At 40.2% G+C, this 26,704-nt stretch overlaps 1 protein-coding gene across 1 annotated transcript in view; it reads right to left on the bottom strand.

Annotated features, from left to right (window-relative positions):
* The window catches only part of LOC120224241 (dual 3',5'-cyclic-AMP and -GMP phosphodiesterase 11A), a 217,510-nt gene extending 203,745 nt beyond the window's left edge, over positions 1–13,765 (bottom strand). The window contains exon 1 of the mRNA XM_039222485.1: positions 12,857–13,765. Within this exon, the coding sequence (XP_039078416.1) occupies positions 12,857–13,765 (909 nt within the window). The remainder of the gene's footprint in view (positions 1–12,856) is intronic.
* Between the last annotated feature and the right edge of the window lie 12,939 nt (positions 13,766–26,704).

The raw sequence follows: 26,704 nt of genomic DNA, 5'->3' as shown, positions 1-26,704 counted from the left end.
CAGCTCTGTGCTGGCCTCTCACCCCCACCCCCCACGCCACCCAGGTCTGATGTCTGTGCTGGCACAGAGGTTGCAGTCCTTTGGGGTTGCCCATTCATTGTGGGTGGGGGTGGTTGGCCTGGAGGGATGACTTCCCTGACCTCTGTCAAGAGCCCCATTTTGATTTCTCACTGGGCCGCACAAATTATACAGCCAGGTCTAGCCCCATCCCTTGTAACCCTCAGACCTTTAAGATTAGAGGCAACAGGGGTGCCTGGGTGGCTCAGTAGGTTAGGGATCCAACTTCGGCTCGGGTCATGGTGTCACGGTTCGTGGGTTCGAGCCCTGCATCGGGCTCTGTGCTGACACCTAGCTCAGAGCCTGGAGCCTGTTTCGGATTCTGTATCTCCCTCTCTCTCTGAGTCAGAAATAAATAAATCATTAAAAAAAAAAAAAAAAAAGATTAGAGGCAACAATCTCCTCAGCAAATTTCCTGTCTACAGAGTCCTATTCTCCACTCCATTCTCAACAATGGAAACTAAAACTGTAAGAATCCTCTCCCATTGCTTTCCAGGTCCCTTTTCCAAAGCCCAGCTGATATTTCCTCTCAAGTCTTGTTGTGGGAAATGCTCATGCACATGAGCCCCAGCCAGCGAACACCAGGAGGACCTGTGGGAGAGGATGGCTCCTACACTTCAAGCCACATGGCATGACCGGATGGCTCTTGGGCTGGGATCCATTCAGGAGCGGGAGTGTGGGGGACGGGGGTTGAGTAATATTTGCCTCCCTGCAGGTAGGTATGGTCACAAACCTGAGTTCTAGAGTCTAGAAAGACAACAAAATCGGAGCAGGAAATAATGTGTGCCACTTCCAGACTTGACCCACAAATCCTCCCACGTCACCTGTCCATTTCTCTCTCCCCTCATCTGCTAACCACACGTTGAAGCCCTGTGCTGCAGGTGTGGAGGCCCAGGCAGGCAAGACTACCATCTTGGAGGACAGCTACCCAGTAGTCAGCAAGAGCTGGGCTGAGCTTCCCAAAAGTGAGAAATAAGCTACTGTTGTGTTTCCACTGAGCTTGTGAGGCATATCCATTAAAGCAACTACAGTTACTCTATTCATAAATACATGTGTGGAAATTTTTGAAAAAATACATAAAAGACAACACAAAAGAGACGAAAAAAACAAGCCCACCTCTATTAATGTGCTGACAAATCATCTTCCAGCCTTTCCCCATGCGTTATGCCAAGGACTTTTTACTGAGTCCTCACAATGTAACAAACAGCATGTTAAGCACTTTGCATATATAACATCACTTAATCCTGACAATAACCTTTTAAGATAGGTATCATTATCCCCATTGTAGGACTGCAGAAACTAACAATTGCAGAAGTAAAATATGACAACTCTCAAGGGGTTGGGACTGGGAATCACATTCAGTCTGTCTGATTCTGAATTCAACCCCCTCTGTTGTGCTTTTGTTCTTATTGTTAAGAAAACTGGGATGCTGTTGTTTTATAAATATGCTTTGTCTATTTAATATTTTGTGGGCAACTTCCTCTAATAAAATATTCCATTTTATGATATACATAATCTATTTATCCAAACATTTAGTTGGATGCTTGGGTTGATAATCTTACACTATTATACACTACCATGAGTATTCATATACACAAATCTTTGCACATACCCATAAAAATTTCCTTACAATGATCTGGAATTACTAAATCTGAGGTTATGACTATTTTTTAATGTTTATTTGGGGGAGGGAGGGGGAGAGAGAGAGAATCCCTAGCAGCCTCTGTGCTGTCAGCGCAGAGCCCAGTGCAGGGCTCAAATTCACAAACCATAAGATCATGACCTGAGCCAAAATCAAGAGTCAGATGCTTAACTGAGCCACCCAGAAGTTATGACTATTTTTAAGGCAGTACATGTTTATTGCAAACTGTCCTACATCAGTGATTTCCAAAAGAGGAGAGGAGGATTTTGTCCCCAGGAGACATTTGGTTATATCTAGAGACATTGTTAATTGTCACACCCAAGCAAGCATCTGGTGTGTAGAGGCCAGGGATACCAAAACGTTCAAAATGTCAATAGTGCCAATGTTGAAACACTCAAGCTACATAATGGTCTCATTAGGGTATGTCACTCTTGAGATGAAATAAAGGCTACTGTAAGGGCTCTTCCATTCATTTAAATATGATTCACCAAGGACCTAGTTGGTGAATATGCCAGATACTGTAGTAGGTGCTAAGTTAGCATTCAAGGAGGAGGGTCAGAGCAACAGTCAAGAGTAAAGGGAGGAGGTGGTTTGGAAGTAAACTGTAGCTTCACTTGCTGGAGAGAAAGCACATCTATTTCATTTTATACCTTCATATCTTTCCATATCATTCTCATCAAATGATTTCCATATAATTTTGCATTAAATTATACTGTGTCACAAAGCTGCTACAAGAAATGTTATATTGCTACATAGTAGCAATAATAATATTGTTATAGTGCTACATACATAAATGCTTGATCCTTCAAGGTTATCTCTAAGAATAAAATTGGTTGTTAGCTAAAACATGGAAAGAGCCTAAGTGTCCATCAGTGGACGAATGGATCAAGAAGATGTGGTTTATCTATACCATGGAATACTACATGGCAATGAGAAACAATGAAATCTGGCCATGTGTAGCAACATCCTTGAGGGTGTTATGCTGAGCGAAATAAGTCAGGCAGAGAAGGACAAATATCATATGTTTGCACATATAGGAGGATTAGGAGGAACTTGACGGAGGAACAAGGGGGAGAAGAAGGGGGGGAATGGTGGGGGAAAGGGAGAGAGGCAAACCATGAGAGACTCTTGAATGCTGACAAAAACTGAGGACTGATGGATGTGGGGGTGAGGGGGGATAGGCATGGAGGGGGACACTTGTGGGGATGAGCACTGGGTATTATGTGGAAACTAATTTGACAATAAACTATTTGTAAAAAAAAAAAAAGAAGAAGAATAAGCAATAAATGTTAAAAAAATAAAATAAAATAAAATTGGTTGTTTCTTCAACAGAAAACCCAAGGTCTTAAGTATAAAACATCCTTACGATGACAGTGGCTCCTCTTTTCCCAGCTGACCTTTTTTGTTCTTTAATTTAACATAGCAGATCAGCTCAATTTGGTTAATTCAGAGGTGGAGAAATGTTGTCCTGCCCTTTCTATTTTAAATTAGTAGGCACTCCCTGAGCACCAGTTCCTTTCTGGCTATTCAATGGGAGTCAGAGCAGGCATGGAAAAAATAAAGGGACCAGATCAGAAGCTGCTGCTCTGTTTCCTCATTTAAGAGATGGCAGAGAGAGAGGAGAAAGATGCCTTGGATCCCAGCTGTGCCATCAGCCTCCTGGCCAGAGATTCTGTGTTCCTTGGCCTGCTTGGTCAATGCTGGACATATTCACTGCCCCTGACTCCTCTCCCTAACTTCTCTGAGCGATAATTTCTGGGCTAGGATCAAAAGGGGATGCTAACACTGTCCTGAGCTTTCAGACTCAGTGCTCAAAGAGAGGAAATAAGGGATGAATCTGACCCGAGTCTCACATACCTGAAGACAGGAAAAGGAACAAGCCTTAACAGTTGCATAAAGCATATACCCTGTCACTAAGCGGTTCTCCAAAAGCAAAAGCAGCAGCAGCTAAGGGGGAAATGTGAATTCTCCATAAAAGTGGCCATTAGAGATGGGATTATAGCTTCACCTTTCCAGAGAAATTTATGTAGAAAAACTTAGACTGGTTTCCTTAGCAACCCTGGGATAATCTTTCCACAATGTCCCAAGCCTACAGTTCTTAATTCCATTACAGCTGTTATTAAAACTTTAAATATGTAATCATGCACATTAAGCTGCCAAATACCCATAAAAACCATTAGCTCACTAAACTGTATACGGCTATTTAAATGAAAAAGGAGTAACATCTAATTTCTTTAAATTGGAAAAAGTAAAGGTTAAGACATTCCGACAATCTGATAAATACAGGGGGCATGAGTGCAAGGACAATGCATAGTATAAAATTAACAACACATCCCAACAGAAAAACATAAAATAAAGAAAGCTTATCTTTTACTTGGCAAATAGTCAACATATTTAAAACAAAACTGTGTCATAAATTCCTCCTAGCCTAATAAATTATTAGAGCCTGATTACAAGCACCATGATTTAGTGTTCATTTACCCTGTAATGGCAGCTGTGACAATTTTTTCAGTTTACAAGTATTAGATCCAAATACTGTCATTTTAAAAAATCTTTAGGGTTTCAAGAATAAAAGCACGAATGATCAATCTGGAGACTTTATGGGGCAATTCACAGCACAAGAAACCCAATGCATATTATACTAGATTACATATTATACTAGAAAAATAGGCATATTCATCAGCTATAAAAAAATTAACATAATTATGCTCATTGAATGAAGAATATGTATTATGGCTAGTAAATCCTGACAGTCTAAAATTAATTTAAAGCATTTGATTACTTTACATTTTAAATTAATCATTACCTATATTGGGTATAGGTAGAGTGTGGGGAGACAGAGGTCCAGCAATTAATATGAAGATTTGATTAATGCAGACAAGCAATTCAAATAATTAACCAGTTATCTGGGCTTTGCAAGCCCTATTTTTTTTTACAAAAAAATCTACAAAATAAGGTCTAAAGAGTAAAAGATGTGCTCAGGGGATAAATTTCCTGGTTTAGCTATATACATGGCCTGAACAGGCTGAACTTTGTGCTTAGAGGTGGTTGAACTGACCACATGAAGGGTATAATTACTCAGTTGAGCAGATCTGCATTAATCCCTATGTGATCTCCTGCAGCAAATGTTAAATGAAATTATGATCTTGATCTTGAGGAGTTCACAGTCAAGAGGTTACATAGTATCCAAATAGTTCTGGTATATGAAAAGAGAAAGAAGTACATTAAAGCATTACAGAAGATGAAAGGAGGGAGAAATCATGTCAGTTTGGCTGGGATGGGGCAGGGATTAGCAAGAGCTTCATGAAGAGGAGCTTTGAGGGCCGAGAGGACTTAAACTGGAAGAGAAAAGGAGAAGGCAAAGGGACAGATATGAATGTGCATACAATAAACAGTGGTCTATAGAGGTCACACGGAGGGGTGGTGAGCATAAGGCTCTCCAAAGATCTCCGTTTGGACCCCAGCTCTCTCATTTGCTGGCTGATTGACTTTGAGCAAATTACTCAACTCTCTCAAGCCTCAGTTGCTCTTTCTGTAAAATGGTGTTAGTAATAGCAGACAATGCTTGCTAATGACCTAACGCCTGGCTCAAATTAGTGCTCCATTAACAAAGTTACTGTTAATCCACAGTGGAGCATCCCATTCCCTTCTATCATTTTGTTTATTTTTTTTAAAGATTGTTTTAACGTTTATTTATTTTTGAGAGATGGAGAGACAGAGTGTGAGCAGGGGAGGTGCAGAGAGAAAAGGAGACACAGAATTGGAAGCAAGCTCCAGGCTCTGAGCTGTCAGCACAGAGCCCAACGCAGGTCTCGAATTCACGAACTGCGAGATCATGACCTGGGCCGAAGTCGGCTGCTTAAGGAACTGAGCCACCCAGGCACCCCTCATTATGTTTAAATTCTTAAAAATTTTACACCCTTAACAAGCTATCAAAGGTTCCTCATTTTTTCATTTAGATAACAAGATTTCTTGTGCAAAATTTGCAACAGCCTAAAACTATATTTTATGATAGGAAATAGAATTTATCATTAATGTATAAAACCATACTGTTCAGTCATTGAAACCAACCAATTAATAAAAAACCATTGAAAGTATAGAAACTAAACATGTTTTAGTACCAGGAAACCTTCTTTACTATTTTAATCCCAAAAATAAATAAGAATAAATTTAGCCTGAATGCCTATAAATGTCCAGGAACCAAAGTTTCTCCTAAAATATTAGAAGCCCAATCCACTCTCTTATGACTAAAGAGGTTCTTTTATGATTCAAATTCCACTTCCAAAAGAATGCGGTTATACTGCAAAACACCACCCTTAAAATAAGTTACTAAAGTAGCAAGTAGTGGACGTCAAGGATCTTGTTGACTTTCCTGTAAAACAGCTCAAAGCTATTTCGGAGGAAAGCTCATATGACTTTTCAACACTATACTAAATGTGAAACACTAACTTCCAAATTAAGCCAGGCTTGTAAATAAACAGGTGACCCAAACCTCAGGAACCAAAATAAATTGGTCAGATTAGTAAACATTTAGCTTATGGGTTGGGAAAAAATTAAGTTAACCTTAAATTACCTCCCCATGATTCTGTAGGAGCTGTACTTCTCTGTAATCTATCCTCATGTACAGAGCAGCAAATGTAATTTGTCACTGTGTTTATCATGATCATGTGTCTGTCAGGAAGAGGGGCTGAAAAAGCAAATGTTTCCTGCTTCAAGAGCAAAATCAATTCTGGTTCTGGGCTAGTGAACATGTTTGTGGGCTTAGGGGAATTTTTAAAACACTCTGTGCACGGCTGAAATAAGAATTCATAAAACTCCTTTTAAGACTCGTGTCTTAAGACTAGTGTTGGGGTGGGATCAACATCTGCCTTTAAAGCAAATCTCAGCAATTCAATCACAGGACCATAGACCCATGTCTGTCAGCACTGGCTCAGAGAAGAAAGCATATTCCTCACTGAGTTTTCTAGATACATGAAATTAATCCTTTCTGAAGCCAAACATATTTAAATGTAGTTATTTCAGTGATTATTCTAAAATGAAATTTAATGAAAGTGAATTTTAAAAATTCATTATATATATCATTTTATATATATACAATAAATACACCTGTATAGTAGAATGCATTTTTAAATAGAACTTTATGTATAATTTTTATTTGTTCGTTTTCCATCTCTTCTCTTCAAGGATAAGCAATCAGCTCTCCCTTCTTACATTAGGAGAAAGCAGAGCAAGATTTGAATGAGAAAATATGGAGAAAGAGTAGTCCTGGCAGAAAGGATGAAAAGCACAGAAATAGAAAAGCACAATCCAGGCATTGAAAATGGCACATAATTTAATTAGGATGGAGCTGAAAGGAAGCAGTAGACACTAGCTGAAATAAAATTCAACTTCTCCACCTAATACTCAAAACGACTCAGACTCGGGGCCAGTTTTAGGGACATGTGACTGGGGCAGTTGCATAGGGGTCCCTGCTTCAGGTTTAATGCTGTGCTGTATGAAACTCTTAGTCTTTACCTTTGAATTTGTGCTAACTGAAGTCCAATGGAACAGTAGCATAACAGCTCAGACCTTGGAGCCTTGTCTCACACTCAGTCTTCCCTCCCATTGCCTTCCCAGAACTGGTGCTTGGTCATACATCCATGCTGTGTGTGTCCTGGGCCTTGCCCAGCCTCCCACCTAGTCGCCCCTCCCTTGAGACCAGCGGCTACAACCAGGTCACATTAGTTGAGTGAGGAGCCCACATCCTACGTCTGCCACACCCTACATCAGCCTGGTTGGGGTCTGGTTGGGAGTATGGGGAAGGTCAGGTGCATGCCCCATGCTGTCATAGGGAGGAGCAAGGCTGTGGTCGTCTGCACCCAGCACTGGCAGCATTATGACCGAGTAGACAAGCAACTCAGTGAAGACCTCTTACCTACCCCCAATCCAGGTACAGGGTTTCTCAGCATGGAGATATCCAACTAGGGGGTTGGATATCTGCTGTGGGATAAAGCAGCAAACCCTTGGGAAGAGAAGATTAACTTCTCCATCTCCAACAAGGCTCCTGCTTTACTACTTTGCACCATACTCTACAAATTACGTAGCTGGCTCTACTTAGAATCTTTACTCAGCAAGCTTCTTCATCTGTTGCTGATAACAGCATTAAGCTTCTCCATATCATAACCCAGGTTGTTATTAACCTCCCTCCCTCCTAGCCCAAATCCACACCTACAGAGCATCTTCCATCCGTCCCCTGCTGCCCATTCCCACTGTTCCTGCTTTAGTTCAGTTGTTCATCATGGCTCTATGAGACCATCATAATAGACTCCTAATTGTTATTACTTTTTTCCTAGAGAGAGCAAAAGCAGGGGAGGGGCAAAAAGAGAGGGAGAAAAAGAATCCCAAGCAGGCTCTGTGCTGATACCGCAGCAGGGCTCAATCCCACAAACTGCAAGATCAAGACCTAAGCCAAAATTAAGAGTCAGATGCTTAACGGATTGAGCCACCCAGGCGCCCCACAGCTTTGAGCCTCCTCCAATCCATTCAGCCGCTGACACCAGGTTACCCAAAACACCACTCTAATCCTACTAAAATGTTTTTAAGGGCTCCCTGTAACTGTTAGTCACTGACCAACTGACTGTTAATGAAATTCAAATCTTTAGTCAGGCATTCAAGGTTTTTTCCTCTTTTGCCCTCATGTTACTTTTGCATATTCATTCTACAGCATGGACAATATTTTGTCCAAAGTAAACCACTCACTGTCCTCTGTACACATTTTGTGCTTGCTCATTACTGTGTCTCTGCTGACACCATTTTGCTACACCTGGATCACTCCCCCCAAACCCACAATCATCTCCAATGGTGAAATCTAACCTTTTTGTCAGCTTGAATGGCACCTCCTCCATGAAGTCTTCCATTATGAGCCCAATCATAATGTGAATCCATTCTCCTCTGAGACTAGTCATTTAGTTTGTAACATGTATTAAGTATAGTGCTTGGTATTTATTTGTTTGTGTATAGTATATGCCCCTCAACTATAAGCATTTGGAGGGCAAAGAACATGTTCTCTGATCTCTACACTCGCAGTCCCCCCATCCAGGCTTTAGGTATAATGCGCGCTTAGTGCATGTTTGCTGGAACTAATGAATAAGTGAATCTGTTGTGTAAACAGATCAGGTTTTCTGAAAGCCTGGCACACCTGTAACCCTTCTGCGTCATCCCCTTTCCTCCCCCCAGTTCACCTAACAAAACATCCCGGCTGCTTTTCAGACCCAAAGCCCATCAAACACCTGTATGTATCATCATTATCAACACCAACAAAAATATCATCTCACACTTTTTATTAATGTTTAAAGTGCTATATTCTGAATGCTTAGAACAATCTCAAAAAGAACACCTGTTACTTGAGTGCTCTTATTTTCAACCTCTTGAGGGCAACTTTCTCATTACTATATTAAAGTGGGCTGTTTAATAACTTATAACTGTCAGGGGGGAAAAAAAGTAAATTGCAGTCACTATGATCCATACTGGCTACCTAAAATGAATTTTTTTCCACTTGCAATTTTCTTCTAATTTCAAGTCTGTTTTTTTTTAATGTTTATTTATTTTTTGAGAGAGAGACGGGGCAGAGAGGGGCAGAGAGAAAGAGGGAGAAAGAGAATCCCAAGCAGGCTCCACACTGTCAGCATGGAGCCCAATGCAGGTCTGAATCTCACAAACCATGAAATCATGACCTGAGCCCAAATCCAGAGTCAGATGTTCAACCAACTGAGCCACCCAGGTGTCCCAAGTCTGTCTTTTAGGACTAATTGAAGAAGTAATTGAAAATAATGAAATAAACTAAGGAGGGTTTTTTGTTTTGTTTTGTTTTGTTGCTGTCAAAACTTTTATTCAACATTAGTATTTCATTAGTCTATTCTTGGCTCCAGAATGTTATACTATCATAATTCCATTAGTATCTTTAATGCCTTTCTCTCACCCATATTCTGAACCCAAGAGGATAATCAGTCTAATTTTCAAATGATTAAATTTTGAAACTGTACAATAAAATGTTTACCTACTGAAGTAGAAGAACATGAGTTGAATCTGAGCAAGAAACACCTTAAAAACATAATAGGTAATAAAATATCAGAGGGAATGGTTATATTTTTACAATGAAACTTCAGAATGTTTATATATTATCAGAATTACAACATCATGATAAAAGAACATGCATTTGAAAGGTTGTCAGTTTTCATTAATAGAAATCTATAAGTCAGAAATGGAAAGGATGGGGGAAACTGATAAAATGTAGGAAGGAGACAACATTAATACAACTCCATAAAAAAATTTATATTGCCTAAGTTCCTTAAAGCCACAAAGTATAACACCCTTGATAGGGATGGGATAGGGTCAGTCACATATAATCAATCACATTTAAAGAAATGGTAAGTAGAGGGTAGAAGGGTAGATATTTCAACATTCCTTGAATGTAAAGATGATTCTAAAATACTTAATTTAAGAATGGAACAAGGCTCAGGGAAAGAGTAGAGTGGTCAAAATGTGCTGAGTCCACATCTCAGTCCCAGATAAAAACAACTGAAAATGAGATAAAGAAAAAGAATTCTAGTGGACTCATGTTATCATTATCATCATAAATTGTTAACATTTTCCTGAGAAATTGCAATGTGGCAGGTACTCTTTGAGGGGCTGTAATGCAATATTCATTTTATTTTCCAAACAATTATTTTATCTTTGTCACATACATGTTATTATTCCATTTTGCAGGTAAGAAAATTGAGACTCAGAGATTAAGAGATTCTCCCAAAGGGGCACCTGGATGGTTCAGTTGGTTGAGTGTCCAACTTTTGATTTTGGCTCAGATGATCAGATGATCTCCCAGTTGTGAGATCAAGCCTGGTATCCAGCTCCATGCTGACAGTGTGGAGCCTGCCTAGGGTTTTCCCTCCCTTACTCTCTGTCTCTGTCTCTGTCTCTGTCTCTCTCTCTCTGCCCCTTTCTCCCTCTCTCCCTCAAAATAAATAAACATTAAAAAAAAAAAGACCTCCCAAGGTCACTAACGGTGACTGTAGTGTATCATAATAAAGAAAAAAATGTAGTTTTTCTGAAGTGGCATAAAAAGTGAAAAAAACACACCAGGTTAAAAATATAGAAATATATAGTAGAAGCCGATGGTGACAGAAAAGAGAAACTTTCTGTCCAGGATGAAATGAAGACCAGGCATAACCCAGATCTCCAACTCAGCCTATATAACACCCTCCCCTACATTTCCTCTGAAGTCCTCCCAACAACCTGGTCCTCTACAGCCATCACTACCACCCTGGGTACTCTCCTTTCCCACTGTCAGCTTCCACATATCAAAGGCAACTTTGCTTTATACTCCACCTTCAGAGCAAAAGTAGGGCCCAGAAGAAATATCAGCTGCTGAAAATCTGATTTTCTGTAACTCTGACAACACCTCTAGCCACAATTCTAGGCAGCATGAAGGCTAGTAAACTACTGAGGAAGCTGGAATTCTGCTCCTGAAGAAAAGGCAGTTATGTGAGCAGTATTAAATACAAGCTGAGAGTTGAAAGAGAGTAAGAAATAAAAGCTATAGAAATGGGAAAATATCAACTGGGGAAGAATAAGAAGAGTAAAGGCAATGAAGAGAACAGACTGCAATTCCAAACTCTATCAAGTGTCATCCAACTAGGAAGGGATATTTTTTAGCCCAAGCTCACAAGAAGAATGTGGAAGAAATGGGAAAGAAAAAGACTGTGATTGTCCAACTTTTTACAGAATCTTTAACATACAAATTGTTAAATGTTTTGATTTCTTCCTATGGCTTTCCAAGATTATAGAGAAATAGACACTTGTGAAAGTTCATTCATTGGTTGCTTGACCTAAGACTGTCCCTTCAAGGAGGATATAATAAATAACGCACCTAGTCAATAACAAAATGTAAATGAAAATGGTTATTTTGACAGGCATCCCTTACTATGAAAGTGTTATAGTGACAGACACCACACAAAAAATGTGAAATTCGGTTTTAGTTCAAGCTAGTAAATTTTCTATGTAAAATGGTTAACTTTCAGACAAACTAGAAAAAGTTTTACCCTCCGTGTCCCTCCCACCACTTTTGCTATTCTGATCAACAGCAACCAAACTCTAGAGAAACAGGTGGCTCTATTAGACACTGGAAGATGTGCTCATCAGATGACCACAAGACTTTCAAAACCAAGGCTAAGAACTTTCAATTCTTACGAACACTGAGGAAGTCGCATAGAAAGCATAGCCAGTTTATCACATTCACTGAATAGATACTGAATGAATTAGAACTGACTGGCTTTCAGATCTGGCACCTAATAGCAAGTTCAAGTCACTATGAAAATGAAAGGCTAGAAATGCCAGACAATAGCATGTTGGGTTTCCTATTCCACTTGATACTAGCATGTTTACACTGCTGATTGCCTTTGGAGTTGCTAAAAAATTATCAATTTTTGTTTGTTTGCTTCAAAAACTAAAAGCCTACTTGCTCAGTCGTGTCAAAAGCTGGCTGCAGATAATGCTATATTCATACCCAAAGATAAATAATCCCTCTGTTTTGTCCAGCCTCCCTAAACTCAGTAACAGAAACAATTAAAAAGCCACAAATGAGTCAGAGGCCCATTCTTCCCCTGATTTTCCTCCTCTCTTCCTCTTCCTCCCTACCTTGAAATGCATGCAACTTTAAGCTAGATAAAGGGATGTGAAAGTAGTTCAGTACTTTGTTCCCTGTCCAACCCTGAAAGAGAATGAAATTTATTACAGCCTCAAAAGGCATCAGAGACACCAACATGCCATTTTCTTCAGACTAACACTACTATTCTGGAGTAGACATTTTTTTTCCTGGCACCTCACAAATGCATTCTAAAACCATACACTGATATTCTTAAGGACAAGGAATCTTAACAGAGAAACATGTGATATTATTGAGTGCAAAATGTAGTCCTTGTGATACATGAACTGTTTACAAGCCACCACAGGTCAGGGAAAGACCATTCTATCAAAGATGGTGTAGTAACTCAGAAGGAATTTAAGTAGCAAGATTAATATCGTGAAGAGTCTAAATTAATGTGTTCCTAGACGCCAAGGGGTAACAAAGCCTTAGCTTCCACGCCAGTGGAGCTCTGGAAGGGGGACAAGGCAAAGTCCTACCTGGTAGGCATCAGGAATGTTGACCGTTTCTCCATGCTCCCCGACATAGCCAATAATGCCTTTGCCCCAGGGGACCTGTACCTCGTTTGAGTTCTCTGTGCTGCTGCAGGGCAGCAGTGGGGTTCCTGCATGCACGTCAAAGAATTTGGAGACCAAGCTCTTCTTGCCAGCAGCTGCCCCTTCCACCAGGAATAGAGAGCAGCGGTCAGCGTCCACCATGAGACAGACAAAGATGAGGATCTTGTAGCTCAGGCTGGTAAGGTCAAGGTCATTGGAGATATCCTTGACCAGTTCCAGGAAGAACTGACGCTCATTATGCTTTTTGAGGTGGCACTTGTAGTCCATGGCTGTAGGGGGGTACTGAGGCAGATTCACCCTGGATTCCAGCAGGGCACTGAGAATGTGGGCCGTGGTGGGGGGCAGGGAGCTGGCCTTCCGGAGAAGCGCCCTCCGCCGCACACTGCTCAGGGGCTCCTGGGCCCGGGAGGTCACCTGTTCATCGTAGGTCCTGTTCACGTGGATGGCCTTGGAGCGAGCAAAACTCTTCCTTAGCTCTTTCTGAGAAGCTCTCCGCTGCAGGCTCCCATCGCCCCCGCTGCCACTGGCCCAGCTGGGACTCAGGGGAACCCCACCACAGTCCCCACCACCTGGGGGCTGGCTGTTGGCAGAGCTATTTGGTCCAGTGCCACCACCAACACTGCCGCTGCGTCTGCCACCACTGTGAGCCAAGCTGCTGGTGCTGGTCACTGCGGGCCTCTGGCCTACAGCCCCCTGACTCTCACTGTGTCTCTGCAGCCACTTCTCCACCATCTCCTGCTTCCCCTTCCGCATCAAGTAATCTTCAAATAACTCTGGGTGTCTGTCCAGGAAAGTTTCCACTTCCCCAAAGTCCAGGTGGGAGGCCGTCATGGTCTCAGGCACAGCTTTGCTGCCACTCTACGCTTAGACCTAATGTTTACCTACCCCAGCCCTCTAGCTGGTCCAGCACATGTCTATCCCCACTAGTATCGCCAGCTCGCTGAGAGATTCTGCGGAGCACTGGAATCTCAGCTGGGAGGTGCCCCTTCCTTCGGGCTCAGAGAGTGGCTGGCAAGAACCCCACCCCCTCGTCCTGCTACTCCTGCTCCACACAGGTGCCCCCACTGGGCTGTTGCCGTGGCCACAGTTCCCGTCTGGAAACCCGGAGGTATCGCTGTTCGTGCTCAGGCTGCTGCCGCTGCCGCTGCCGCTGTAACCGGATAAGTGGACCACTGTGAAAGGGAGGTAGGGCAGGACACGCCCCTGAGTGAGGCACAGAGCCCGGAGGGAGGGAAGGAGGGGGGAGGAGGGAGGCTCCGGCGCCCGGACCAGCCAAAGTCCACCACCCAGGATGCCAGGCGGTTCCTGTTAGAGTCTCTGGACCGCCGGAATCGGCGCCTGGGAACACGGCCCGACTCTTGATCGAAACACGATTAAAGGGGGAAACGCACCTCGTTCCTTCCCCCCTTCTCCCTTCCTTACCTCCCCAGCCCTCCCAAATCCCCACCCCTTAATCCTCCAGCGTTTCCAGGAGGCCCCAGGGGAGCCCACTGGGAGCCCAAGTACAGGGAAAGTGTTGGTGTTTTGCAGGGATCAGACCCAGAAGCTGACTCTGAAGAAATGAGGGTGCTCAGAAACAGGGAGGATTATTTTTCTGGGATGCGACTGTAGATTGTTGGTTCCTAGGATTCCTGGGACTGCCCATTAATACTGCCCAGATCCCTGTGGGCGTTCAGTAAATATTAATGGAACTGGATTTCCCTGAAATTAGCAAATGAAGTTTCCCATCTAACTTATGACTTTAACCAAATTCATGGACCTGAGGAAGTGGGGAAGGGTACATACAGGAAGGGTGTAAAACACAGCTCCTTGGATTAGGGGGACCCTGCCTAGCAGGGGCATATAGCAAGGTGAGCTTCAGGGCCTCAGGGGGCCTCCTTTGAAGCCAGTCCTGCACACTGGGTGGTTTCTCTTCTTTTCATGAATGACCTACCGTCTCTTCCTTCTTTCTCCACTCAATCTGGCAAAGCCACCAATGCTTCCTTTCCTCCCAACATCCTAGGTCTTGGGGGCAAGGATTTCTCTTCTGTGGGAAGCTTTCCTTTCTACAGGCCTAGGGAAGCTCCAGATACAGCTTGCCTCTGCTAGTTAGACTAAGAATAACATCAAGTTTCCCTTGGGGCTTTGTTAAACCTAGTGGTTAAATACAGGTGATTTCCCAGGAAAAAACAGCAGGCTGATTGATTACACTTTCTTGATCCCAAGGGTCTCCTCTTTTGTGAGAAGCAAAAGCAGGCTAGGAACTATCCAGTTCCCTGTGACAGCAGGACAATCTATATGTGCTTTTACTGAGTGCTAGTGATTACAGTAATAGAATAAAGAGCTAAGAAGTGACTTTTACAGTTTTCCACATGGCAGGTTTATACAGGTGACTTACACAGTAAGTAAAGATTACTGCCAAAAGATGTCCTCAGAGCTAAGCAGACAAGGTGTATCAAGCACTTGCTATGTATTGATCACTTTATTATTTTTTTCTTAAGTAGGCTCCACACCCAACATGGGGCTTGAACTTATGACCCTGAGATTAACATGCTCTACCTACTGAGCCAGCCAGGTGTCCCTTCATTGACCACTTTATTTTATTATTTTTAATGTTTATTTTTGAGAGGGGGAGCACAAGCGAGGGAGGGCAGAGAGGGAGGGAGAGAGAGAATCCCAAGCAGGTTCCAAAGTGTCAGTGCAGAGCCTGATGTAGGGCTCAAACTCACAACTGTGAGATCATGACCTGAGTTGAAGTCGGACACTTAACTGACTGAGCCACCCAGGCCTCCCGATCACATTAAATTAAAAGATTAATTTAATCCTCACAACAGACTTATGAGGTGGGGATTCTTCTCCCATTTTAAAGATGGAGAAACTGAGAAATTGGGTATTAAACTCAAGGTGCACAGTTAGTGAGTACCAGAATTGGGATGCAAATCCATTTAGTTTGGCTCCAGAGGAGGCACACTCTTAGCCACATCACTAGATTGTCTTCTACCTGTGTCAGCTGAGTCCCGTCTATGCCAGAATTTGGACTAGTAACAGAGATGCAGGGACTAGGGCAGAATGTTCTCTAACATTCCTCTGATAGCACCAGGAGGAGCACATGGGGGAAGAGAGGCCCTTGTGTACAAATTCCAAACTTCCCAGCTTAGTCAGCATGATTAAGAACATGGCCTTGGCATTTAAAATGTAACTGTAAACAAAACAAAGATCCTGCCTTTGTGGAGCTGACATTATGGTGTGGAGATTGCCAATAAACAAGAAAATAAATGTACAGAACAAGAGAACAATGGTGACAAGTGCTGTGAAGAAAAACAAAACTTGGCAAAGGATTAGATAAAGGGATGAGGTAGTGGAAAGACCTTTCTGAGGAGGGGACACCTGAGCACAGATCTGGTGGAAATGAGGCAAGGAGCTATGTTGATATCTGGGGGAAAGAATGTACCAGGTAGAGGAAGCAAGTGCATGAGTTGTGAGATGCGATGCATTTGAAGTATTTAAGGAGACAGTGAATCAAGCAGAAAATATTGGTAGTTTGGAGATGCAGGTTGCTAAGGAAATAGTGGTGATCAAGAATTAAATTTTAGAAAATGATTAGCACTGAGCCTGATACAGAGAAAAAATGTTAGCTGTTGCATTACTTTTATATTATTATTGTTATTATCCTAAAGTAATAGTGTATGGAAACCTCACTGCATGTGATCCCATCTCTGGTAACTTGAATGAAATATAAGTAAAGATGGTCAAAGTGGTATGCTGGAGCTGGCTTACAGAGGCTCACAAGACCTTATGTTAGTATCTCTTTCCAACTCCACGTTTGGTGACATTATATAGCTTGCAATCAGCCATGATGGGCATATTTAATATGATGGAAATCAAGTGCTACACATCAGGAGTTTTTTTTCCTAGTTGTTAAACATTTACCAACATTCAGTGGAAACAAATTTTGTCCATCAACTGATGAATAGATAAATAAAATGTGTTATACCCATAAAATGGAATATTATTTAGCCATAATAAGGAAGTACACATGTCCCGATATACTACAACTTAGATGAACCTTAAAAATATTAAGCAAAGTAAAAGAAGCAACTCACAAAGGACCACATATTGTATGTGTATGGACATTATATGAAATGTCCACAATAAGCAAATCCAAAGAGATAGAAAGTAGATTAGTGGTTGCCAGGAAGTGAGGGATGAAAAGATAGAGAAGAAACAGATGAATTTCTTTTTGAGCTAATGAAAATAATGTTCTAAAATTAACTGTGAAATTCATTACACAATTCTGTGAACATACTAAAGTCCACTGAATTGTAAACTTTAAATAGGTGAATTATATGGCATGTGAATTGTATCTCAATAAAACTGTTACAAAACAACAACAAAAACCATTTACCAATACATTACTGGTCATAATACAGCAGCAGTGTTGTGCAAGAAAGTAAGAAAAGCACTGAGCATTCTCAAAGAAGGGAGAGAAGTAGACCAGTCCTGGACTGTCTGGAAATAGAAGGTTTAATAAACAGTCACCTCCTTAATTCTATCTTCTGTGTTTTCATTATAAAAGCAGTTGTTTAGCATTTATCATATTCCAAGTTCTGGGGACAAAAGAAGACTAAGACAAAACTTCTACCATGATCTACCATGAGATCCAAGCAGAGTGGATCTACAGCACCAAGAGGAGTGGGAGTAGAGAAGAATACTGGGAAGACTGGGAAAGTTAATTGAGCATATCAGGCTTGGTTTTGAATTGGCTGTAGACTTATTCCCTGCTTGATTTATAAGGTCAAGGAAGGAGTCAATGGTTGAGGAAGGAAGCAAAGAAGGTGACTAAGAATACTCGTAAGGTAGTCCAGAGGGCTGCAAAAAAGGGTGCATGATGTGTGTTGATGTGGCCCCAACAGCCATTTCCTTTTCAGTCTCAATGTGTAGAATGGTATGTGTATTAGTCATGGTCCCAAGAGAAAAACAGAGCACACTCAAAGTAATTTCTGGAGGGTTAGTTTATAAGGAGGCTGATTACCAAGGTAGAATATAGGCAAACCATTGGATAGTGAATAAACTTGGGACTTGCAGCAAAAGAGAAGTCACCACCCCCAGACCTAATGGGAGAAGGAAGAGGAAGGTCACCAGGACCCAAAAGGACAGAGGGCTTATATAGTAAAAACTACCTTCTGAGAAGTGACAGCTTGTTAAAGGACATCAACAGCTCAAGTTGACCTCAAATACCTTGAACTCATTTTCCCTCCCTCCTAGCATGACCAGACACAACTACAAGCTAGAGGGTGCTGGAGCTTGTTGATATAATCCATATAGGTCATCCTTTCTAGGCAGAGAGTAGCAGGAACAAAGAAGGATAAGTATAAGCTATGGGAAGACAAATAGAAGATATTTGGCCCAGTATGGAACCTTGAAGAAGTCCCTTTATCAAATAATGGATGCTACAGCTCCAAAAAATTTTCTGTAATTCTGTCCTCTTCTCTGTGTAATTCTCCTAATTCTATCAAAACTGTCTATAATAGGTTCTACAAACAACATTTGCAGTTGACAGAACCCTGAAGGGCACTAACCCTGAAAAGGTACGATATTGTAATGATAAGTCAATCAGCTCAAGGAAGAAGCTCTGTTGATTCTCTCTCTAGCCACCCCTTCTCTTTCTAACAAGCTGTAAATATTGACCAAGTAGCCTCTCATTGGAGAATGAAAAATACAAAGGGGCCTTCCTATTTGTAGTTTTCAAGAACAAGGTTTTCCATTTTGATCCAAGGATGCATTACGTTATCACTGCCATTGTCAATTAGCATTTATAGGTCACTCTTTTGGTCAAAGCACTGGCTTACATTTAAGATCCCTTTTGTTATTCCAAAGGGAGCTGTTACATTTTAGCATTAGGTGGAACTGTAGAGATCATCTAATATTCCACTTTCATTTTCCACATGTGGAAATTGAGATCTAGAGTAGACATGTAAGTCCTCCAGTCATCTGCTAAGCATAACCTCTGATGTGCTCCTGGTTCCATCCCACCCTTACCAACACCCCACAGCTCGAAACCAATCTCTTGATCCAATGAACTTCTGTTCCCTAAGTTTGTCTCCTGATCATTCCATCTTCTAAAATAGACTTTCACTGTGTGATCAATAGGCATCATCAGATAGGTTGAAGCAATTTCAAAAATGAAACACTCAGCTCAAAAAAATTAAAATTGGCGTATTATCATCTTAGGAGATAGAGGTTCACAGGATCAAACAAAAGAAGGGTGTTGTTCCAATTCCAAAAAGATTAATAGTCTCTAAACTGTAAGTTCCACAGAGATATTTATATTTATCCTTATAAGAATTTAACATCAGAAATTGGTCATGTTCTATGTCAAATCTAAAACCCAAGGAGCTATATTATATGGGATTTTCTAGAGAAACAGAACCAATAAAACCAAAAAATAATATATCCATATCCATCCATCTATCCATCCAGAGAAAGAGAGAGAGAGAGAGAGAGAGAGAGGTTCATTATGAAGGAATGGTTCACATGATTATGGGGGCAGAGTCCCATGATGTGCTGTCTGTAAACCAGAAATCCAGGAAAGCCAGTGATGTAATTCAGTCCATGTCTAAAGACCTGAGAACAAGGGGAGTGAATAATGTAAATCCCAATCCAAGGGCAGGTGAAGATGAGATGAGATGTTCCATCTCAAGCAGTAAGGCAGGAAAAAAGGGTTGAATTCCCTTCTTCCCACCTTTTGTTCTATTCAGGCCTTCAAAGGAATGAATGGATGGTGCCCAAGCACACTAGAGAAAGCAATCTACTCAGTCCTCCAGTTGCTAATCTCATCTAGAAATAACTTCACCAACACCCAAAAACGTTTAACCTGGGTACTCTTTTTTTTTTAAATTTCTTTAATGTTTTATTTATTTTTGAGAGAGAGATAGAGACGGCATGAGCAAAGGAGGGTCAGAGAGAGAGGGAGACACAGAATCTGAAGACAGACTCCAGGCTCTGAGCTAGCGGTCAGCACAGAGCCCGACACGAGGCTCGAACCCACGAACCATGAGATCATGACCTGAGCTGAAGTCAGATGCTTAACCAACTGAGCCACCCAGGTGCCCCTAATCTGGGTACTCTGATCCCTGTTCAAGTTGACACACAAAATTAACCACTGCAGGTGCTTTCCTGGTTTTAAATTTTGTAAGCACCTTCTTTCCCCATTCTATTTGTGTAAAATCTCAACATGTACCTATGTTTAAGTTGTTATGCCCTATCCTAGTAGTGATTTCACCTTAGTCCAGTACATTTTTAACCCACAGTAACTCACAAGAGAATAATAAATTTAGAAAGTAACTGTGTGGATGCGTATATGCCACACAGGATAAATTATATTAGCATAATAATGAAAGTTACTTTCTCTTTCATATAAAAAGTGCTACTGCCACACTGTCCTTCTGTTCAAGGGCTTATCAAACTTGCATCATACTTGGTAATGTTCCATTGCCCAACCCCAATCAAATAGCCAAGTGCAGAGTCAGAGGAGTGACAGGAATGTGAATACTCACAAGTGTAGTTTATTGGGGGCCACTGATTTAATAGTTAACCACCAAGCTCCCTCCTAAATCCCAAACCCACATTTCCAACTGCTACAAAGCATTTGCTCCTATATGTCTAGCAGACATCCCAAATTTATCATTCCCATGATCACTCTCATTCTTCCCCATCTTACACACTTAATCTGAGGTATACTTACCTCAGAAATTTCTTTTTGAATCCAGCCTCTCTTCTCCAAACCCACTTGACATAAGTCAAGTCTTCATCATTTGTCCATTTTCTACTAGTGTCATCTTCCACTTAAGTGGAATCATGGCACAGCCTTGCCTATTAACTTTTATTTATAGGATTAGGTTCCTGTCAAAGACATGTAGTGGATTGAATGATAACCCTCCAAAAGATGTATCCTCCCAGAACCTGTGAACGTGATCTTATTTGGAAAGAGGATCTTTGTAGATATAATCAAGGATCTCAAGATAAGATTATCCTACACTCAGGGAATCCAATGACACTTTTCCTTATAAGACACAGAAGGGAATACTGAGACACACAGAGGAGAAGGCAATGTGAAGAGAGAAGTAGAGGTTGGAGTGATGAATCTATAAGCCAAGGAATATCAAGGACTGCTGGCAACTACAAGCTAGGAAAGAAGCATGGAATGGATTCTCCCTCAGACCTTGAACTCTCCCAACACCTTGAACTTGGAGTTCTGGACTCTGGAACTGTCAGATAAATACATTTCTGTTGTTTCAAGTCACCAAGTTTGTGGTAATTTGTTACAACAGCTCTGAGAACCTAATGGAAGATCCTTCATCACTGCACCTCTATTGTCCATCTCTCTTCGTTTCCTTCTTATCTTCTGATACTCCCTTCTGTATACTCTCCAGGCATGCCGATCCCTTCTCTCCTCTGGGCTTCTTCCTGAAATGCCCTTTTTCCCTTTCCTGCCTCTCAAACTTTTTTTTTTTTTTTCAACAAAACTTATTTGAAATGCCACGTCCTCTATGAAATTTTATCTGCTTTCATAGTATGAAGCTGTGTTCTGTCTTCCAATGTGATCTTCCTCCTGCTTCCACACATTTTGGTCAAATATCTACTATAAATCATTTAATACTTGGGTATTTTTTCAACCCAACATGATGCATTTCATTCTCCACTAAAACAATGTTTTACATTAAAGCACATTTCCTTATTCTTTATCTTTTTTTCAATTTGGAAATTGAAACCACTCCTAGCTATAAGCCCAGTTGCATTCATAATTGTATTAAAAAATAATAAGTGCCTATAAGGTAATTTTTTTAATTTCAAAGATACCTAGGTGGATAGTAATCACCAATGAAGATAGAAAAATAAGCTTCATATGATAAATCAGACAAGCACTGCACGATATCACATATATGTAGAATCTTAAAAAGTCAAACATGTACAAAAAAAAAGAGAGAAAAAGAGAAGCAAAGTGTGTGTGTGTGTGTGTGTGTTTGTGTGTGTCTGTGTGTAAAACAGTGTTTACCAGTGGTAACGAGGGAGGGGTAGGATTGATGGCATTTAAGAGTACAAACTTATAACAAGTACTAAAATAGCCACAGGTGTAATGCACAGCTTATTGCACATTGACAATAATATTGTACTATAAGTATGTAATATGATAAATATCATTACAACCACAACCATATTATAATATATAAATATATCAAAGTAACCTGATATACACCTTGAATTTACAGTGTTAGATGTCAAATTTACCCAATAAAAAGTAAAAAAAAAAAATGTCTTAGGTATTGTTCTTCTTAAAATCAATAGCTATTTTATCTGAGAAGAAAAACTAGCAATAATCAAAGTATCTTGTTTAAGAATGCTTTGTTGATCAATATCAGCCAAAGTATGGAAAGAGCCCAAATGTCCACTGATGGATGAATAGATAAGGAAGATGTGATGTGTATTTACACAATGGAGTATTACTCAGCAATCAAAAAGAATGAAATCTTGCCATTTGCAACTACATGGATGGAACTAGAGGGTATCATGCTAAGCAAAATTAGTCAGAGAAAGACAAATATCATATGACTTCACTCATGAGGACTTTAAGATACAAAATAGATGAACACAGGAGAAGGGAAGAAAAAATAATATAAAAACAGAAGGGAGACAAAATATAAGAGCCTCTTAAATATGGAGAACAAACAGAGGGTTGCTGGAGGGATTGTGGGAGGGGGATGGGCTAAATCGGAAAGGGGCATTAAGGAGTCTACTCCTGAAATCATTGCTGCACTATATGCTAACTAACTTGGATATAAATTAAAAAATAAATACATTTTTTAAAAAGAATGATTTGTTGATAAAATAAACTGATTGGCTTTTAACTGTTTCAAACTATTTTCTCTATATTTGGAAACTCAAACTTAGTAGAATATGGGCAGATTCAATATTTTAAAAATACCTTGAATCTTTATAAAGTAACTTACCTACAAATATCTGAAATAGCCAATAGCTGAGTTAGACATTGAAGCTATAAAATAATGTAGGGATATCCCTTTCCTCAAAGAACATTTACAGTCTAGCTAGGGAGACAGAATATTTATATTAAAATACAAATGGCAATACAAGATACTATTTAATGAGTGTAACAAACAACAAAATCTATACAAGAAATCACAAATGTTCTTAAATGCCATATGATATTGTTTGCATTCAGTAATAATCCACAATAAGTATTAATATTGAAAGTGTAGATCTAATATCATAATACAAGGAGGAAAAAAGCTGAAGGAAAATTTCACAATGAGTGATTTGGTTTTCACTTAAAGAACTAAAATAAATGAAGTAGGGTGCAGACCAAATTCAGCAATACATTAAGAGGATCATACACCATGATCAAGCAGGATTTATTTCAGGGATGCAAGAATGGTTCAACGTCCACAAAGTAGTCAATGTGATACACAACATTAATAAAATGAAGGATAAAAATCATGCAATCATCTAAACAGATGCAGAAAAAAAGTACTTAACAAAATTCAACATCCGTTTGATAAAAACTTTCAACAAAGTAGGGATAGAGGCAATGTACCTCAACATAACAAAGGCCATATATGACAAGTCCACAGCTAACATAATACTCAATGGTGAAAAGCTGAAAACTTTTCCTCTGAGATCAGGACTAAGACAAAGATGCCCACTCACTCTTGCTACAATATTCTGGAAGTCCTAACCAAAGCAATGAGGCAAGAAAAAGAAATAAAATGTATCCAAATTGGAAAGAAAGAGGTAAAACTTTCACTATTTGTACATACAATGATATTATATAGAAAACCCTAAGTATTTCATCAAAAAACTAGAACTAATAAATATAATAAAGTTGCAGGATACAGAGTTGGTGCACAAATATCTTCTGTAGTTAAAAACACTAATAATGAACTATCAGAAAGAGAAATTAAGAAAACAATTGCATTTACAATTGCATCAAAAAGAATAAAATACCTAGGAATTAATTTAACCAAGAAGGTGAAAGACCTATATGTTGAAAGCCACAAGACATTAATGAGAAAAATTAAAGAAAATATAAATAAATGGAAAGATAGTCCATGCTCAAGGACTGAAAGAATCAGTATTGTTAAAATACCATACTATCCAAAGTAATCTACAAATTCAATGCAATCACTATCAAAATTCCTATGGCATTTTTGTTCTAAAATTTGTGTGGAATCACAAAAGATTTAAAATAGCCAAAGCAATCTTGAGAAAGAAGAACAAAGCTGGAGGTATCATGCTCCCTGATTTCAAACTATATTCCAAGGCTGTAGTAATTAAAACAGTAATGACATTGTCATAAAAACAAACACATAAATCGATGAAACAAAATCGAGAGATAAGAAGTAAACCCATGCATATATGGGCAATTAATTTATGACAAACGAGCCAAGAATACACTATAGAGAAGGATAGTCTCTTCAATAAATAGTGTTGGAAAAACTGAACAGCCACATATAAAATAATATGACAACTATTTTACACCATACACAAAAATTAACTGAAAATGGATTAAAGACTTGAATGTAAGACCTGATACCATAAAACTCCTAGAAGAAAACATAGAAATAAGTCTCCTTGACACAGGTCTTGGAGATGATTATTTTAATCAGACATGAAAAGCAAAAGCAAGAAAAGCAAAAAGAAACAAGTGAAGGGCACCTGGGTGGCTCAATCGGTTAATCTTCTGACTCTTGGTTTCGGCTCAGGTCATCATTTCATAGTTTGTGAGTTCAAGCCCTGCATCTGGCTCTGTGTTGACAGTGCAGAGAGTGCTTAGGATTCTCTCTCTCTCACTCTCTCTCTCTCTAAAAATAAATAAACTTAAAAAAATAATAATGGGGCACATGGGTGGTTCAGTCAGTTAAGTGTCCAACTTCAGCTCAGGATCTCACGGTTTATGGGTCCCAGCCCTGCGTCGGTTCTGTGCTGACAGCTCAGAGCCTGGAGCCTGCTTCGGATTCTGCATCTCCCTCTCTTTCTGCCCCTCCTCCACTCGCACTCTGTCTCTCTCAAAAATAAACAAACATTTAAAAAATAATAATAATAAGGGCGCCTGGGTGGCTTAGTCGGTTAAGCGTCCAACTTTCGCTTAGGTCATGATCTTGCGGTTCGTGGGTTCGAGCCCCGCATCGGGCTCTGTGCTGACTGCCAGCTCAGAGCCTGGAGGCTATTTTGGAGTCTGTGTCTCCCTCTCTCTCTGACCCTCCCCTGCTCACGCTGTCTCTCTCTCTCCCCTAGAAATAAATAAAAATATTTAAAAATAATAATAATAATAATAAATAAGTAGGACTATAACAAACTAAAGAACTTCTGCACAGCAAAAGAAGCATCAAGAAAATGAAAAACCAACTTACTGAGTGGGAGAACAATTCATATAACCAATAGGGAGCTAATAATCAAAATTTACAAAGGATTCCTAGAACTCAATAGAAAAAAAACAAAAAAAACCACAAGCAATCCAATTTTTAAAAATGGGCAGAAGATATTTTTTCCAAAGAAGACCTACAGATAGCCAACAGGTACATGAAAAGGTGTTCAGTATCATTAATCATCAAGGAAATGCAATTTAAAACCATAATTAGATATCACCTCATACTTATCAGAATGGCTATTATCAAAAAGACAAGAAATAATAAACACTGGCAAGGATGTGAAGAAAAGGGAACTCTTGTGCACTGCTGGTGGGAATGTAAATTAGTATAGCCACTATGGAAAACAGTATGGAGGTTCCTTAAAAAATTTGCAACAACATGGATGGACCTTGAGGGCATTATGCTAACTGAAATAAATCAGACAATGACAGTATGATCTCACTTATATGTGGAATCTTAAAAAAACAAAAAAACTAAACCAAAAACACCAAGCTCATAGATGCAGGGAAAAGGCTGGTGGTTGCCAGAAGCAAGGGGAATGTATGAACCAGGTCAAAAGGTACAAACTTCCAGTTTTAAAATAAGGCATGGGGATGAAATGTATAGTATGGTGACTATAGTTAATAATACTGTGTTGTAGAGGGGCGCCTGGGTGGCTTAGTCGGTTAAGCGTCCGACTTTCGCTTAGGTCATGATCTCGCGGTTCGTGGGTTCGAGCCCCGCGTTGGGCTCTGTGCTGACTGCCAGCTCAGAGCCTGGAGCCTGCTTCAGATTCTGTGTCCCTCTCTCTGACCCTCCCCTGCTCACGCTGTCTCTCTCTCTCTCGCTCGCTCTCCTAGAAATAAATAAAACATTAAAATAATAATAATAATAATAATACTGTGTTGTACAATTGGAAGTTGTTGAGAGAGTAAATTTACTTACCATCACACACAAAAAATTTGTAACTACATATGATGATGTATGTTAACTAGACTTACTATAGTGATCATTCTGCAGAACATACATATAGTCAAATCATTGTGCTTTGCTTCTGAAACTGACAGTATGTGTCAATTATACTTCAATAAAAATAAATTTTAAAAAATAGAGCAAAGCTAGCACCAAGGGTGTGATTGGTCCAGGCAACAGGTAAATAAAAGAGCAAAAAGGCTGGGCCAACAGAGCAACTGTCTGAAGTGCAAATACAAGCAAAGCAAATGCTTCCACGTGTTTATGCCAGGTGGTATCTTGTTTGCCATTACTCACTACCATCTTCCTTCTAACAGGATGACATGCTCCTGTTATGTGACTTGACATTCCTCCTGCAGGAAGAGTGTACCTCCTCACCTCACTGGCTTTGGGCTTG

The sequence above is a fragment of the Hyaena hyaena genome, unplaced genomic scaffold (assembly GCF_003009895.1).
Source record: "Hyaena hyaena isolate Hyena2069 unplaced genomic scaffold, ASM300989v1 scaffold_1137, whole genome shotgun sequence".
NCBI classification, from domain to species: Eukaryota; Metazoa; Chordata; class Mammalia; order Carnivora; family Hyaenidae; genus Hyaena; species Hyaena hyaena.
This window is presented reverse-complemented; position numbering and strand designations above follow the sequence as displayed.